The 17,907-nt window shown below is 40.7% G+C and overlaps 1 protein-coding gene across 4 annotated transcripts in view; it reads right to left on the reverse strand.

Annotated features, from left to right (window-relative positions):
* The window catches only part of SNTG1 (syntrophin gamma 1), a 253,240-nt gene that overhangs the window by 98,517 nt on the left and 136,816 nt on the right, over window positions 1-17,907 (reverse strand). For 3 of the 4 annotated variants that reach the window (XM_077352441.1, XM_077352439.1, XM_077352442.1), the window contains exons 5-9: window positions 16,928-16,984; window positions 14,911-14,968; window positions 14,172-14,215; window positions 13,873-13,914; window positions 241-343 (exon numbers count right to left, since the gene is read on the reverse strand). In XM_077352441.1, coding sequence (XP_077208556.1) covers window positions 241-343; window positions 13,873-13,914; window positions 14,172-14,215; window positions 14,911-14,968; window positions 16,928-16,984 — 304 coding nt within the window. The remainder of the gene's footprint in view (window positions 1-240; window positions 344-13,872; window positions 13,915-14,171; window positions 14,216-14,910; window positions 14,969-16,927; window positions 16,985-17,907) is intronic. The other variant, XM_077352440.1, reaches the window with a different exon arrangement.

Consider the following 17,907-nt stretch of genomic DNA (forward strand, 5'->3'; position numbering starts at 1 on the left):
GATCAATTTTTCAGCTTCTGTATAATTCATCTAAATTAAATACATATATTTAATGACATGAACAGGCTGACAAGCTCCAGTTCACACTGCCAGTTTGCCATGCCATCATCTCAATCTACGGATAGGAAACCATGCTTGCACATACGGAAACAGGCTTGAAAAAAACAACATGAATTACCCTTGAGGCTCCCATGAATGATGATGATGACTTAATTATTTCAAATAATTATTAATGCTTACATGCACAATCCTCATTGAGGGGCAATTTTAGAAAAGCAGGAGCTCTTTTGAGAAAAGACACCGTTAAGGTCACTTCTTCTCCAGCATTCCGAAGAACTTGGACCTGAAGATTAAATTAAAATAGTACATGTCATAAACACACCTTCACTCAGTTTTTTCTCTTACTGATTTAAAAGAAAGGACTGCCAAAACACACTTGTAATTTGAAGTCCAGACTCCCTTCCTTCTACAATATGTATCTGACAAAGTGTGCTCTAATCTTCTATGCTAAAATAAACCTTTTAAATCTTTCCAGGACCATAGGATTCCTATGTATTTTCCTTCCTTCTAGCATCCTTAAAATTATTCACAATCATTTGCTGTCTATCCAGTGTCATGTACAATATTATACACAAACATCACTGCACAAGGATTTTAGGCTGGCCTTGAATCATGCATCTCACTAAACTGCCAAAGTACACATACACTGAGCTACCAGTGTTATGCCTGTTTTCCCCTTCCCCTTTTCCACTCCCCAGGTATAAAAGCAGCCAGGAAAGTACAATTTCTATCAAGGATGCAGCTCAGATGCAGTCCATCCTTCAGCTGCCCTGATTAGTAATATTTCATCTTGCTGCTTTGTCAGGATAAATTATAGGTCATGGATGCACAATAGTACAACAGCCTATTCAATTAAAGCTTTAGCAAAATTTGGAACTATGTTAATCAAATTCTATGGAACTGTCTTTAAGCATAACACAGCCACATATACACACAGGGGGGAAAGAGCTGTCTGAAAAAGTGAACCTCAGAACTGAGAACAGAGGAGGTAAGGAAACTACATGAATTATGGGAGTGCATGGTTGAATTCACAGCAGTACTATTATAGCTGTTAGAGCCAAGACCCTACCAACATATCATATTTGTCTAAATTCTGTAGTGGTTTAATGGTTAACATATTTCAAATTTAGAAGATTTCTACTCTACTAAAGTAGAACAGGGTAGGATTGGACAAGGTCTTTATACGTCTTAGTCATAGAAACCTATTCTAATTCTCACAGGAGTAGATTTAAAGGTCTGTCTTGCCAGCATAATAGAATTTAAACTAGTAGAATGGTACTTCTATTGCTGGAGGAAGGACTTTTTTTTGCCAATTTCCCCCTTTTGCTGATCCACACTTTATCTTCCTGCTGTCTATAAGGGTCACTGACCACTCGGAGCAGAATTGGACTGCATTGGTAATGGAAAGGCAGGGAAGCAGTGGAGGGATTGTAGTTCAGTGGTAGGGCATTTTGTTTGACATGCAGAAAGTCCCAGGTTCAATCCCTGGAATCCCCAGTTAAAAAGGACCAGCGAGTAGAAAGGCCCTACTGGAGACCCCGAAGAGCTGCTGTCTGTCTGAGTAGACGGGACTGACCTGGATGAATGGTCGGATACAGCTTCATATCTGCAGTTCTACTAGTTTATCTGAAGGAAGAACAAGCATTTCACAGCACCGATAGTTTGTATGTCAAAGATTAAAAATGAGTGAATGTATGGACTTTCTTAATCTCCTGGATACAAGTAAACAGTGCTCTTTCCACGTCACATTACAAAACTGTAATTTCAACAGTCTATCATTTAGAAGTGATGGTATTTCTCCTGTTACATGAATGGCTCATTCAGTCAGTTCATCCATTTTGCCAGATCTATTTTCACTAGTATAACAGCCAATCCATCAAGAAATGATGTGACTGTCCCTGGGCAGTTCTCACAAAGACAGGTACATGTTTCATAGTCATCTGACATAGTACAAGTCATGTAGACTTTGCTGAGTATACCTTTTGCAAAGTGGGACATCCTTGATCACAGAAAATATCAAAATTGATGTTACTTACAGGCTTAAAGGCAGATAGTACACGAGTGAAAGACAAAGGTAATAAAAAGAATGCAGATTTCCACAAATTTGACAGGATGCCTACCTCATAATAGTAAGAAACATGGGGATGTTAAAATAACTTAGATATAACTAACTGAACTAAACATGTCATAAATGCTTTCATGCCCAAATCAGGTTAGAAAAAGAACTCTGTTGGTCACAGAACATTTCAATTGTCCTGATCTAGCTCAATGCTTTAAATGCATTTGTGTGTTTGGGGGGGGGGGTTACATTTATTTCCTTTTCTTTAATCTGATTAAAGCTCCTTGAGCTCCTTGAGCTCCAGTCAAAAACCCTTCTGAATCCTCTTGCCACACTCTACAGAGGATTTTGATATGTATAGAGGTGGTCGGTGCTGAAGCCGGTTTCTTCTAGATGTCCTTGGACAGACCTTTAAAATTCTCTAACACTGGAAACACTTACGTTGGTCTATGACCATAATAAAGGTTTGACTGACTGACACTGGAAAGACTACCATGCCCAGTTAATTGGAGTGCAGGTGCCCAAATATTTTGTCTTTTGGCCTTTTTTCTTTTCTTTTGTAGTGTTGACATCAATTTCAAGTGCTCTAATAGGACTTCAGAGCTATGGTTGGAACTGGCTAACGTACTCTCATCAATAGGTGAGTAACCCATGAAATGTGGTTGTGGTAGAAATGACAGTGAAGGTAAGGATGGTTCTGATGGCATGTATGTTTGTCAGAGCTTGGTTCCATACTATCTAGAGGCAAAGTCACCCCACTCAGGACAGTAGGCAAAGGGATAAAACTGCCAAAGGAATTGTGGAATTCCCCAGGGCCAAGTAGAAGGCACTTTCATTTTGGGTACATAGATAGGACCAGGTCTGAGATGATGTCACCCTATGAAGTGGAATGCATGGACGAGGCTGAAAGGGTTGAGGTTATTCTCAGGAACAGCTCCTTGGATTTTGGTATCGGTTCTGTGGTGCCACCCAGGAGCAATGGGGTTGATCTTTATGCTCAGTTTGGGTTTTAGTCTTCTTTGCTGGTGGTTCCAAAATGCTTCTAGGAACCAAGACAAGTGAATGAGATCAATACCGGGTAGGCTCGGAATGAGGTGCCGGTGGAACTGACATTACCAAGGCGAATGCTGGAGCTTGGTTAGACAATAACATTTCCTAGGAGGCCTTTTCTGAAGAAGATAAGATTTTTATCCCAGAAGGAGGCTTTCGACAAAAAGCTGTGTCATTTCTACTTTTAGGGAGAGTTATAGGAGGCTATAAAAGGTAAAGGTATCCCCTGTGCAAGCACCGAGTCATGTCTGACCCTTGGGGTGACGCCCTCTAGCGTTTTCATGGCAGACTCAATACGGGGTGGTTTGCCAGTGCCTTCCCCAGTCATGACCGTTTACCCCCCAGCAAGCTGGGTACTCATTTTACCGACCTCGGAAGGATGGAAGGCTGAGTCAACCTTGAGCCGGCTGCTGGGATTGAACTCCCAGCCTTATGGGCAAAGCTTTCAGACGGCTGCCTTACCACTCTGCGCCACAAGAGGCTCTTGCATATAGGAGGCTATACAAAACCCAAAAGGGAAACCGAAACCCAACCTAACCAGAAAAGTTAGGAACCCAATGGCTGAGCTGTAAAAATATATTTTTTTAATTTTACAAATATTTATTAAATAAAGTGCAATAATAGTCATAATTGCCCTCCCGAGTTCCTTGGGAATGTTGACTTAGAAGTTTAATGGGCCTGGAACCCTATACACCTCCCTACCCCCACGGTCTTTTCATTTTTTCTGTGCCTTCCCTCTCACCTCCATCCTACAGTTTATGACCTGTAGAGACTCTCTCCCTCGCAGCGAAGAGTTTTCTCTTATCTATCCATGCCCTTGGTTCACATAGTGGGGTTTTGAAATTTACTACAAGGGATGACACGGGAACCAGACTTGATGTCTCTAGATTCATACTTTTTAGATCAAAGGCCTCCCCTATGGGAACTGGATCTCCCACTTAAACTGCCGCCCCCTCCCCCTATATATAGACCTGAGGGGCCATGTGTGCTTGTCTCTGTCAGTGTTCCTGTTCTTTGCTTTGTCCCACTTTGCCATATGGAAACCTTCTGTTTTCTGTGTGGGGGTCTCTCCTGGTCAGCCAGACCAGCCTACAGTTCGTGACACTAATTCAACGCATTAGGTGTGGCTTCAACAAGTCTTTCTAAGTATTTGCTGACACACATGGGAATGCACTCTTGATTTAGAGCTGGGCAAAAGCTGAGAGTTGTGGCCTCAGAAAGGATATATTTTAGGAGGTGGGCTCCAAATCAGATACCTTAGAAAGACTAGTTGGAGCAACACCTAACAGATTTTTCTTTGCCACTCAGCAAGACTTTTGATTTTATACATAAGTGCATTCCTCACAATAATTTGACCACTGAGGAAGACCCCTTGGGGTCGAAATGCATTTGGTGGGTGGCATAGAGACAGTACCCAGCGTATGAGGTACTCAGAGAGGGAAAACATCCAAGGCGACTGTGAACTGGCATGGATTGGCAGTGAAGCAGGGGTGGGAGGAAGAGAGCAGCAGAAGGGACGGGGGGCTGCGGACCCAAGATTATGGGAAGGACGCACTTAAGTAAAACTCCTAAAAAGAGAATGATGCTGTTTGCAATGATGTGTGTGTGTGGGGGGGGATATGCCACCTTCACTGGGCAGGGAATGGAGGGAAGAGAGTGGGAGCAAGAGTGGGACATAGGCTACAGTGCGTTTCCTCCTCCAAACCTTTCTGTTGTTTGCCGGGGGATCGCACATTTCAGGGTGGTGAATCCAAATCTGAACTGGATCAATGGTCCCACTTCCCTGGATCTCAGAGACTTGAGCCCTGTTTCAGAAATTATGTATTTCCCAGACCTGAGTTAACACATACATCACAAGTTTAGAGCTAATCGCTAACACAGCAGAGATAACGTTGGTAAAGATACCACAATAGTTACATCTTTGGTCAACAACTCATTTTTATCAAGGTCATAATTTGATTTAACTAAAAAATGAAAGGCTTGTTTCTGCCCATCATTTTATTCAGGTATAAATCACATTGATTATTCCAGTTCTCCAGTATATGAATATATAAAGGGAGGCTTTGAGAGAGCCTCCTCTTTTTGCCAGCCATGACTATCACTGAGATTACAGACTAGGTAATAACAGGACAGAGACAATGTAGCAGGGTGTATATGGAATTTGCCTACAAGACTGGATTTGTTGTTTGTTCCTAATCTAGATGGAGGAACAAGTCAGATTAACGCACCCATGTACTGAACAGCTCTGTGTGAGCTTCTACTTTATTTTGGCTCACTCACAAGGTATCCCTTTTTGCAGTGGCTGCAAAGGAAATTAGGGCAAGATTTGTGACTAATGATTTTGATAACTTAATATGAATTTTAAAGACTTACGATTGTTCTAGAATTTTTGTATATGGTGTGCATTTGTTTTGTAAAGTTTTGCAGTGGTCTAGAGCTATAAACAATAAAATTTGTGACTGACTGACTGTATGGATTTATTTTGGCAAAACAAAGAACAGGTGTGTGACAACTCAAGATCCTTGTTTTCAAAGTGCTTCTTGTAAAACCCTCAGAGCATTTGTTTTTCATCACATTCATATGACACTTCAGGAAAAAAAATCTTAGTTTTATATTAGCCTGCTTAATTTATAAATCACTGTCATATAAAAATAGAGCTTAATAACTCCACAAGTTCTGCATACTCGATATCTTTAAGGCACTTTCATGCACACCGAACAATGCATTTTCACTCCACTTCTAGTTCACTTTGCAGCTGGATTTGACTGTGTGAAACAGAAAAATCATCTTGCAAATGATCATTAAAGTGTACTTTATTCAGCCTGTGCTAAAGAGAAGAAGTATTTAAATGGTATAAACAAGGAATTTTTAAAATTTGCATGAACTTTTACCCCTCACATTCCTTTGCTACTTTAGTTCTCCAGGAGTTTGACAGTGGCACAAAGCAAAATCCTTTAACAAATCTGTTTTTGAAGTAATGCCTTTGATCAATACTTGCAGCTATCTCAGCTTAGTTTGTAGGCTGATCTGCCTTCAATCTCCATTGAGAAAGATATTTTTGTATTTCAGTGGATGCTTTTATGAACAAAATTATATTGTCACCTGCAAACCATGTGAAAACTTCCTTTCCTGTCTATTTTAGCCCCTCCACATAATGATAGCCTTTCACACAGAGAGGAATAATTGCATTGCATCTGTGAGTCATACATTGTAGAATCTCCTAAAGTAGTTTTTTGCTCACTGACAGACATTTTTGTAATCGACTTTGACACTAATTCAGCAACACAGGAATGGGCAACAATATTTAATTGCTAACAATAAGGATAGGTGAAAGGCATTTCCTACATAAAAGCTGTTTCCCTCCTTGAATAATCATCACCTTATTGCTAAATCAATTCAGTTTCTGTTGAAACACAAACTTTGGCATCTAAAATCAGCTCACAGATTTTACAGTTTATACCTACCTGAAAAATGAAAATTAATACCAATCTGCCTATTTTAAAAAGTAATTCAGATTGATGAGGATTCATGTATAGAGGAAGTTCATGCTTTCCATTATTCATGCAGTTATGCATCCATTATGAATGCAGTAAACCAGAAAATACAAAACTGCTACCAATAGCTGACACATAATGGAGTTAAAGGGTAAAGGTAAAGGTATCCCCTGTGCAAGCACCGAGTCATGTCTGACGCCCTCTAGCATTTTCATGGCAGACTCAATATGGGGTGGTTTGCCAGTGCCTTCCCCAGTCATTACCATTTTACCCCCCAGCAAGCGGGGTACTCATTTTACCGACCTTGGAAGGATGGAAGACTGAGTCAACCTTCAGCTGGCTGCTGGGATTGAACTCCCAGCCTCATGGGCAGAGCTTTCAGACTGCATGTCTGCTGTCTTACCACTCTGCACCACAAGAATCATAGAATCATAGAGTTGGAAGGGGCCATACAGGCCATCTAGTCCAACCCCTTGCTCAACGCAGGATCAGTCCAAAGCATCCTAAAGCAGCTCTTTAAAGAAGCTCTTAATGGAGATAATGGAGTTATCTCTTAGCAATTCCTGCCATTTCAGATATTTTATGTGCATTTTAAGAACAAATACTTGTGAAGGAGGTTCTCTTCAAATATAACTCCAAATGTGTTGGGCAAGTAGGAAGATTTTGGATATATAGATAGATTGTTCCATAAAACAAAAATGTTGAACTCAGCAGTCTAGATCCTGATACTGAAAGGGTATCTAGATTAAGACAGTGAAAGACAGACTGGAATATAATTGGTCTATACTGATCAGAATGTCCACAGAAACATAAGAGTGATGTCTTGTACTCACTGGAAATGATCATGCTCATCACAGCTCATATTTAATTTTGCATCACTACAGTTTTTAACTTTATTTTATATTCCTAGCTAGGCAATCATCCCAGAAAAATCTATGCTTGACAGCAGCTAATTAAAATTCAAGGTATAACTATTTTAGTCATGTTTTTACAGATCATAGAATATGATGAACATATTATAGTGATTATTTCCTCTTGAACAGGGCCACTGAGGGAGGGGCGGGCTGGGGAAAAAAAACCTGGGGTCCAAGTCAGCTGGAGGACCCCTGAAGTCAGCCTCATACTATATTCAGAATGCATTGTATAGGGATGGGCATAAACCAGCTCAAGAACTGAACTTCATGACACATTTGGGCTGATCCATAGTTTGTAAACAGAATTTCAGGGCTGATTAATCTGCATGAATTTTCCATAAAGTTTCAAGCAGATAGTGACTGTTCATGAATGGATACATTTCAAGATAGACTATATCCACTCTAAATGTTTATCAAACATCAAAACAATAGTGGGACAGAACTTGGGAGACCCTATAGAAGATCATCTGAGGGGAAGTCTCTTGCAACTCTGATATCTCTAGCCTGCACAGGATCCATTCTATACACTATTGATCATGCACATGTCATTTCCCCAGAAATCACTTTCTTTGGGCACCTTCATTGTGGGGCTGTAATTCAGATTTATTTTTCTTCTAATGTAGTTCTGTGCCGTAGCTGCTACAGATGCAGGGAAGGCAGAGGGCCATTCTGCACATAGGAAAAAAAATAGCATTATGCCAGCGCAATGGTGTAACAGTATAAAAAATCATGCCTCCAGCCATCCTGCACCTCCTGGCTTTCTTGCTCTCCTCTGCTGCCTTCTCGTGCTCCTTAGCACTCCGCACGCCTGCTTGAAATGGCAGAGGAGAGGAGTGCACTGTACACACGACTCTCCTCCAGCTGTCAATCAAGCCAGACAGCCAATCACCTTTCTCCCTGTTTTAAGGGACCACAATGCAAGCTAATTTTTTTTTTAAGTAACACTTCTCCATTGCTATGCCTATGCATCTGGTCATAGATGCACAGTGCTTACTTTACTGCCACTCTTTTGGAATTCTGAGCCTTGAATATTTTTAAAAAGTGACCTTGTTCCTGATTCTTTTTAAGAGGGGGGTAGAGAGGCATGCTTTGTGTGTTAAGTGGTAGGTATTTTTTTTTGTTCTGCCTGGATGATTTAACATGTATTCATTGCTCCAGGCAGTTTGCGTAAAAATAAAAAAGCCTTGTCCTCAGAAGGGAGAGAGCGGAGGGTATGAAGGTAGGCGCCTCCACACCTTTCCTTAGCATGTGTTTTCTGGTTTCTCTCCTCTTGCTCAATGCTACACTTTTGTGGCTTCCCCAACTAGTGCTTTAAAATGGAGGATGTAGCTGCTGGTTTGCTGCTGGGATGCTGGATGCTGATGACGTCATATAAAATGCCAAAAAAATGGGGGCAGCAAAAGGTAAGCCTTTCAGTATATTTTCCAGGTGTGGAATGGCCCAGAGCATAGAGCACAGGAGTTGCTCTGACTCTGGTGGCTGGGCTTTTCTGCAACATTTGCTGTAATACTGAAGAAAATCCTTGCCTATCAGACCCTAAACCCATCAAACAAGCCAGCACTTAAGCAAGCTTAGACTAGCCAGTTTAGCTCATGATTAATATAGTCATTGTCAGAATTAAACCTCCTAATAAGGTTGTTGTTTCTAGTCGTCATACTTTATTTTACTAGGCCATAGGCCATTGCAAGATCAAATATACAGTAAAATTGTTCAAGGTTATTGTTTCTAGCAACTTCTTTCCCTCTTCCTTTTCTTCTACCTGGCTCCATCATTTTGTCTCCCTAGTTAGATCTTGCAAAGGAAGTGTCTTGTAAATATGGTGTAGAAAATAGATCCTTTCTTTTTTTCTTAATTTCTCTTCTTCTTTTCCATATGCTTTTCCTTCCTTGATTTTTTCTCTTTTATTTAAGATATATTTCTTCCCACTCCTCCCCTCTCTGTTGTCAGTCTTGGTCGCAACTGTTTTTTATCCCTGTGTCAGCTAACTGTCTCTTTCTCTGAGGACAAGGAGATGGAAGAATCAGGATCTGTACCTGCGGGATACCCATTTGAGCAACAGAGTTGTGGATCAGAACCAATAAAAGAAGCACCAGGGGATGAGTTCTGCTCATTCTGGCAGGAGACAAAAGGACAGGATACAGATTGTCAATCATCACTGATGTCTCCTAAACCAGCAGAATGTCAAAGACAGAGGAAGAAATAGAGTGCCTGTTTGCTGGGACACTGACAGTTGTTTTCTGCTCCCAGCATACGGTTGTTGAAGGAGCAAGTACCTAATGAACTGTAGCATCTGGGGCTTCAGCCATCAGTCATATAATCAGGCTGATAAAAGAAACACATGGAACATAGCCAAGTGTGGGAGCAAACTTTGCGCACAATGCTCTGAAATCCAAGTGTTTTGGCAAACAAAGGTATGCCTTTTTTATTAACCTTATGCTTGCTTTCCAGAGAGAAACCTTAATTCTGATTTCCTTCCATGAACCCTAAATCCTAGTCCTCCGTGCTTCCTTGACCTTGGATTGAACACCAAACTAGATCTCTGTGGGCTAGTATGCTAATTGTTTTGTTTCCTGTCTTAATTCTTTGTGATTGCTTGTGTATCCCGGAACTCCCAGGCAGAGCAAAAAGTGATCAGAATGTGAAACCTGATTAATTGCCTTTGCACATTCCAGAGACTATGACAGTAAATAGCAGGTATAGCCTTAGATAAAAGAGTTGGCAACTTAGAAAGTACTTAAAGGTAATATAGCAGCAAGCCTTTAATATTATTTCCTGGCTTTCCCTTCCCACTAATACTCATTTCCAACCTCAGGAATGTTTATTCCCGAGGTCATGGGAACTATAGCTAGGTAGACTAAAAGGCTGCTTCCTCCTCCATTAGCATATTCCCACACAAGCAAAAAGCAACAGAAGAAGTGGTTTTCATATCCTGTTTTTTTGCTACCTAAAGGAGTCTCAAAGACCCATTATGCACGGCCGCTGTTACGGTGGGTGGGAGTTGGATGGAAGATGCGGTGGAGGAAGATGCATGGTAAGCCATGTATGAACGGCATGGTGGCAACGCCTGGAGCAGACAGTGGCGATGGCCGAAGAGACAGCAATGTGGAGCAAACAGGACGGGGGCGTGGTGCGGGCCTTCCTGGACCTGGCCCATCAATCAGGCCGTCCCCTCCCCTGTGGGATATCCCCCACCCGGCCCGAGGCTCCTGCCTCTGCATCCTGGACTCCACGACCGCCGTTCGGTCCCCATTCTCTTCATTCCTGTGCACTGACTGCGGGTGCACGGTATGCTGTTGGCAGTGCCTTCCAAATGTGGCATTCCGGCATCCGCCTCCAGAGTAGCGCTGCCTGGGTACCCACGGCCCTCCCCAATTATGCATGCTCTCTCTCAGCCGCTGCGTCTGGTTGCGCCTTGGCTGGATGTCAGGCTTCGCTTTCTTCCACGTTTCCTTAACACGGCTTTTTGACGGTCTGCATCAAACCTGAGCTCGGCCGCTGCCGGCAGCGTGCATTATCAGGGATTTCCGCCGGCGTCGTTCCAGCTCTGAGGTGGACCTTCCCCTCTGTGCATAATGGGTCAAAGAGGCTTACACTTTCCCTTCCTCTTCCCACATCAGATTATCGTGAAGTAGGCGGGGGCTGAGAAAGCTTTGACAGGACTGCTCTGTGAGGAAAGCTCTATCAGGATCGTGACTAGCCCCAGGAAATCCAGCTGGCTGCATGTGGAGAAGCAAGGAATCAATCCCAGCTTGCCAGATTAGAGGCTGCTGCTCTTAACTACTATACCATGCTGGTTATATATTGGTTCATTGGCTCTGCAGACAAAAGAATGATGAAATAGCATAGAAGCACCACACTCAAAATACATAATTTTGTACTCAGTGAGAGATTTCCTACATTCACTTAACTATTGTCAAAAGTAATCTGATCCCTGTTGGAATTCCAAGGCTTGAAGATACAGTAAATAAAAATCTTAACCTCAGTATACCAAAAAACAAAAAATCCTCAAAAACCTCTGCAAGGTTTAAGCTTCCTTTAGGGAAAAAACCACACTCTGAAAATTGATGAGCTACATATAAAATAAGCACAAAATGAAAAGCAACGCATGCTATAATAAATAGGATTAGAAAAATAATTGAACATTTAACATAATGTTTTCTTAAGTAGTACATAATTTGTGTTGGAACTCAGAAGCCCCTCCTCTTAAAGTTTAGCAAATCTCTACTGTTTTGTTTAAGTGTTGTCATCCTCCATTGGCCGAAGTGCCAGATGGGATGGGTTAAAGACGGTGCCCTCAGCCCCACATACCCCTTTCGCCTCCCAGTCTGCCTCAACCAGTAGGTGGGATCATTTCAGTTCAGGGGTCATCAGTAACCTGATATAGTGGTGGTAACAATGAGGTCCTCTCACCACCACTCTAACACTGATTGTCTCAGCTTCTGTCCTGAACCTTTCACTGCCCAGCAGGGGTTCCAACAAGGCACCCCAGAGAAGACAGTTGCCCTAGTTGCCCCGTGACCAAGACTACCCCTGCCCAGAGTAAACAGGAAGTGTGTCAAAATGAAGCAGCTAGGAAGCAGAATAAGAGCACTGGAAAGGCAGTATGCAAATCTGATTAATCAATAAAGACAGAAGGAATGAGATGAGCTGGAAATAACATTAAACATTCTTTTAAAAATCTATTCTCCAGTACTTTTGGACACAGTTGCTCCAGAGTAACCTGTCCCTTTCCTTGGAGCCTGCAGCACTCTGATTTATGAATGGACAGAGGACAATGCATGGCTAAAGAGCACAAGTGGACAAAAAAAGGAAATGTGACTGAGGAGTGAAAGCATATTACATGCCTCAACCATGGTGGTGATAACAACAGAGAAAGTTCTTTTCTCTATTACATTATTACAATGTTATCTGGTGGAGCTTTTCCAGGTTCTCAGAGGGCTCTTATACTACAAAGCTTAAATTTTTAGAATGTAGATCCAGAAAATTCACAGGTATATTGTGGCTCTTTTGGAATGCATTTTACAGATAAAGATCTCCTGAATGTACTATGATTTAGGACACACTAGATATGTTTTTAAATTAGTCAGATTTTGGGGACTTGCTTTTCCCACGCCACACAGCAGCTGCAAGAGCCTGATTCAGATGAGGACTGGAGCATAAGGGAAGGAGGAACTTCTGTCATTCCCCTTTCCTTTTTTCCCCCCATGCTGAAACAGCCTGAGGGAGCTATTTGGCACATTATGGAGTCATATGTGCACTGAATACAGCACACTCCGCTCCAAAATGGGGCAAACAATTGGTTTTCTGGGCTCAACTAATTTAAAATATGACATCTAATTTGGCCCTTCGATGTTGATTTCAGTTTAATCTCAGAATATTAACCAAATGCAGTCTGGTTCTAATTGTATGGATTGTTTTCACTTGGCAAGGCCTGTTCCCTAGAAATATGCAGCTCATCATGACTAGGCTTGAACCTCAGCCATTGAGGCTAATAGCACTGAGTCAGGTCAAGTTGTTTTGGGGGTGCAAAACACAGCAGCCAGGCTACTGTCAGGCACTGGATACAAGGATCACTCTGCCGAAAAGAGCTACAGTGACTACCCATTTATTCTCAGGAACAATTCAAAGTGCTCCTTGTTCTCTGTAATACCATTTATGGCCTGGCTCTGTGGTAGCTGAAGGATCACCTTCTTAATACTGTCAAGTCCACCTTTTAAGACTATCTTCTCAAGCCCTGTTTTCTGTTTGCAGATGTGAGATGGTTGGTGACATCTCATCCTTGAGAACTCTTGGGGCTCACCTGGTATATACCATACTGTCCTTCAGACACGAGACCAACATATTTCTTTTTACTCAGCATTTTAACAGAGGGATTTCATCTTTTAAAATTGTCTTTGCAAGCTGCTTCTAGCCTGAGGTCTTATGAAAATCATTTAGGCTGCTGGCTGCTTTATGCTGTTTTCACCCTGTCTGGGGTTTACAGTTAGTTCACTATTCATTTTATGCTGTTTTATGATGCACTGTATTATTTTACTTTGCGGGTTGCCCCAAACATATCTCTGGAGAGGCATCATATACGTTTGGCACAAATACAAAGAAAATAAATAATATCGCGGAATTACTGCAGTGAGTTAAACCATTTCATGAGAAGGACATAATATCAAAAGGTTGGGTCCTTTGGCAAGCTGAGAGGGAAAAGACTGATGGGCTTAAAAGTACCTCACGGAACATTCGAATAGGAATGCAGCAGTGTCTATTTACAGTATAAACATTGGAAAAAGGGTTATACGCTCACCACTTCTTCATGCCTGCATTTTCTTACATTAATTCCATTAATCTGTTAAGAAAGATCAAATAATATGTTGAATGTAACATTTCTCACACAGTGGTACATTTACATTTAAAGGATTACATCTAGATTACGGGAGCCAGGCACAGTCGGTGAAAGACCATGAGGGGCTAACAATCACTCATGGGTTATTTTTAAAACCACATGCACAACCCCCCCCCTCCACCTCCAAGCAGCAGCAGGAAACACAAGCTGGGATTAGAGATTCCCTGCCCTCACGGAGTGGCTGGTGGTTTTTGACTTACCTGCAGAATTGCATCTCCTATGAATAGCAAGCCTGAGAGTTCCGCTGTGAATAAGAAATTACATTTCAAAATTTCCAGTTAACATACTGAGAAAATTTACTACCCCTTTGTCTCCAGTATATACACCTGACTGAAATCTCAAAACTATAAAGCATCACTACTATTTTTAAGATTTGCCAATGAGGTCTTACAATTATTGTCTAATATATAGCGTCTTAAACTGAAGGTGTTAGTAGGATGATAGGCAAAAGAGGAGAGGGAGAGGAGGGCCATATTTAATTGAACACACTGGGAGCAAACTGAGCCCCCAGTGGCATAATTAGCACAACAGGGACTTGACTGAAAAATGTGACCCTCTGTGTTGAGTAAAATGAACAGGTGTGCCACTGTTAAACTCATGTGCCTCACCTGGAGTAGACCTTGGACTCTAACATTTTGTAATACATACACTGAACACTGTGCAAAGAAAGGATTCCTTATCTCTTGGGAAATGTTTGAGAGAGCCTCATGTCCAGAGAGTGAGCCATTTATGCTGTATGCATGTCAGTATAAAACATCCCTGCCACATTCATTTACAGGCACTTTTCTAATAAAGAAGCTACAAAATCATCCTAAGTAAAATGCATTTATTATTATTTACAAAATTTATAGCTGTCTTTATGCACACAGTTGGCCATGAATTTGGAGGGATCATTTTTAAATCTCACATTTGGATGGCCTAGCACAGATACCTGCTTACCTCTTTGCTCTTTGGAAATTTTGGAGACCACCACTGGAATATTATGTTCTGCTCCTCCCTGTGACATTAAAATAATATATTGAGTGATTCTGAATTTTAAATATTACATGCCTTTAAAGATTTGACTTAATTTCCTGTTTGTGTTATTTCAAGTGAGAGGGAAAGAATAACATCTACTATACAGTACTGCTTTATAGTAAAGTTTTCTAAGGAAATCAGTTCTAATGATGAGGGGAGGGATCTGTTAGTAGCAGCAACAGAATGGAACAATGAAACACAGTCTACAAAGAAAGCAAACTCACGGCAGGTTTCCCAAAATTCTCCACAGTTTACTATATCAACCTCATACCATAAAAGGGAAAATTGGCACAGTTCTGAAACAGTGACCATGCTGTGATCATTTTCTTGTCAGGCTGACAAGGAAAAGATAAAATAAAAGGCATACAATAGGAACCAAGACATCTGGATGTTAGATTAAAAAGAATGTTAAGGTTCTCTTTCTGGCTTTCATTCTCTTTGTTCTCAGTCCCACGTGCATCAAACTTGGTAAGAAAATGTATAGGTAACGTGGAAAAAAGGAAAGGGAGTATTCTAAAAAAGATAACGGGTGATCTATGAAGGGGGGAGGGATGGAAAATAAAATAACCTACTCAGTTTGACAGGTCTTTATGGAGTTACATTTAAAGTAAAACATAATAAATGCTCATGCAAATAACCCCCCCCATATTTTAACAAAATGTGAAAGGTAGCTTTAGACTATTTAAACAAACCAGAAACATCAATGCTAATCTTTCCTTGCATTTCTGTTTTTCTGTAAACAATCACCTTGTTGCTAGCTTATACTGCAACATCACTAATCACAAAAAGTTCTTAGGAAAATACATTGGGGGGGGGTGCCAGTGTCTGCCAAGTGTTTTTAGAAAGTGGGTGGAACCAGGTAGAACTTTTCCCCACTGGGCTTTTGATAGATCACTGAATATCTGATTGGCTGTGCAGGGAGGAAAACAAAGGAGGGGGGTGGAGAATCATTGCTATGGTAGCAGCAGCCTCCACAACACAAGGATCTTTACTGAATTATTGACAGTAAACTATGTTTACACAAGAACATATTTTAAAACAATATGCTCATTTTAAAAGGCATCCTGTTAAACATAGCTTCTGTCTGAAATGTTGAAGACTTACTATTGGAGTTCTGCATAACCTCACTTCTTGACATTTTGTGGTTGGCTTCCCTTCCTAAGGCAGCCATTTTGTGGTTGTGTCTACCACACAGTGTCAGGAATCCAAAGGTGCCTGCAGGCTGGAAAAGGATGGGGGACCTCAACTTAAAGGAAGGCAGGTGAAGACATTTGAATTAAACATCTATTTGAATAGCTCAGGGGAAGGTAAATAACATTTTCCTCCCAGTGAGAGTTGGGTTTTCTGAAGAAATCTAATTTGGGATGGATGCTACAACTAATACTAAAAGAACCCAAGTTAGATGTCTTCCAGTTTATCCCACAAGTTTTAGATGTGGAATTTAGTAGTTAATAGAGAGTCCAATCCACTAAAGAGATCAGTTCCCCTAGAGAAAATGGCTGCTTTGGAGGGTGGATACCATAGCCGTTCAGTTTAAAGTGAATACCCAATAAAGCCCCAGATGAGCTGCCCCCTCCCCCCGGAATTTTCAGTTTGGGTCTATTGGACCTGAAAAAAATTAGGATTTCCACAAAAATCTGGATCCAAATATTTTACTAGTATTGGGATCTTGTTTTTATAGAAATCCTGGTGTTCTCCCCCAGGTCCAATATACCTGAACTGAAAAATACCAAGAAAAAAAAAGTGCAACCCTTAATGAAATTCTGCAGCCCTATTGTAAAATAATAAACTTAGTGAATCCTTTTTTGATCTCATTGTTTGCATTGTTACCTGTACTTTCAAACACCTTTTGATCTCATTAAAGAGATTATCTTGCACTGAATGCAAGATAAGACACTTCTAATGTAATACATATAACAATAAAGAAAATACATACTACCTTTATACTTAATCCAAATCCTCCTATTGTTTGTCTTCTGATTGTTACAGTTCTTTCCTGAAATAACAAACCGGGTTCAGTTAGATTTAAATCATTTTCTCTTAAAATATCTACCACCATACATTAATATGCTATTCCTTTCCTGTGCATCATATTTTCAAAGGTGATTTTTCAAAGGTGATTTTAAAATTGTCATTAGAGTAGGGAGGAACCAAGAGTGTTTCCCCCTACCTTTCACGTGTTCTTATTCTTCTGCAGTTTATGTGTTGCAGACTGTACTATTTTGATCAGCGCCATTTATGATTTTTAAAAGTTGTATTAAATTGTAAAGCAAAGAATATTAACATTAATATGACAGTTTTCAATCTAATTTCTCCAATGAAATCAACTTTATAGATTACCCAAAATTCCTAAACACAGATTAACTGTCTTCCTACTTCAGAAAGGGTGGGCAGGGAAAGATTCCAATACCTCAAGTTGTGGAAGACAGTTACTTTTCCACCCTCTTGTAAATTATTATCTAACCCAACAAATAATCCAAAGAAATAGTTCGGAAATAATGTCACTAAGATTGATGGTATAAGATGAATTCAATTAGCTGAAACAATTCATTGCGAATGGGAGAATATGTTGATACCCAGGCTTTTAGTCCAAAATTTCACCATGCTACATTTCCAAAGAATAAAATGCATACAAAAGCAATAATCCTTCATGTCAATCACAACCACAGATCCTTGATTGCTCAGATAGTTCAGTTCATAAGCTGTCTACAAGACGCAATCAGTACAGTTGAAATTTTGACAAACCATTGTCTTGAAATAATTTACATATATTATGGGGGGAATATCTGATTGTACATGCAAATTCTCATAATACATTCCCACAGTTTCCCATGCCCTATCTCTTTCCTTCCTATATTCATTTGTATCTCATAGGGAGTGACTTACAGATGGGAGGAGTTTCCTGGAATATTTTATTAT

This window comes from Paroedura picta, chromosome 9, assembly GCF_049243985.1.
Source record: "Paroedura picta isolate Pp20150507F chromosome 9, Ppicta_v3.0, whole genome shotgun sequence".
NCBI lineage: Eukaryota > Metazoa > Chordata > Lepidosauria > Squamata > Gekkonidae > Paroedura > Paroedura picta.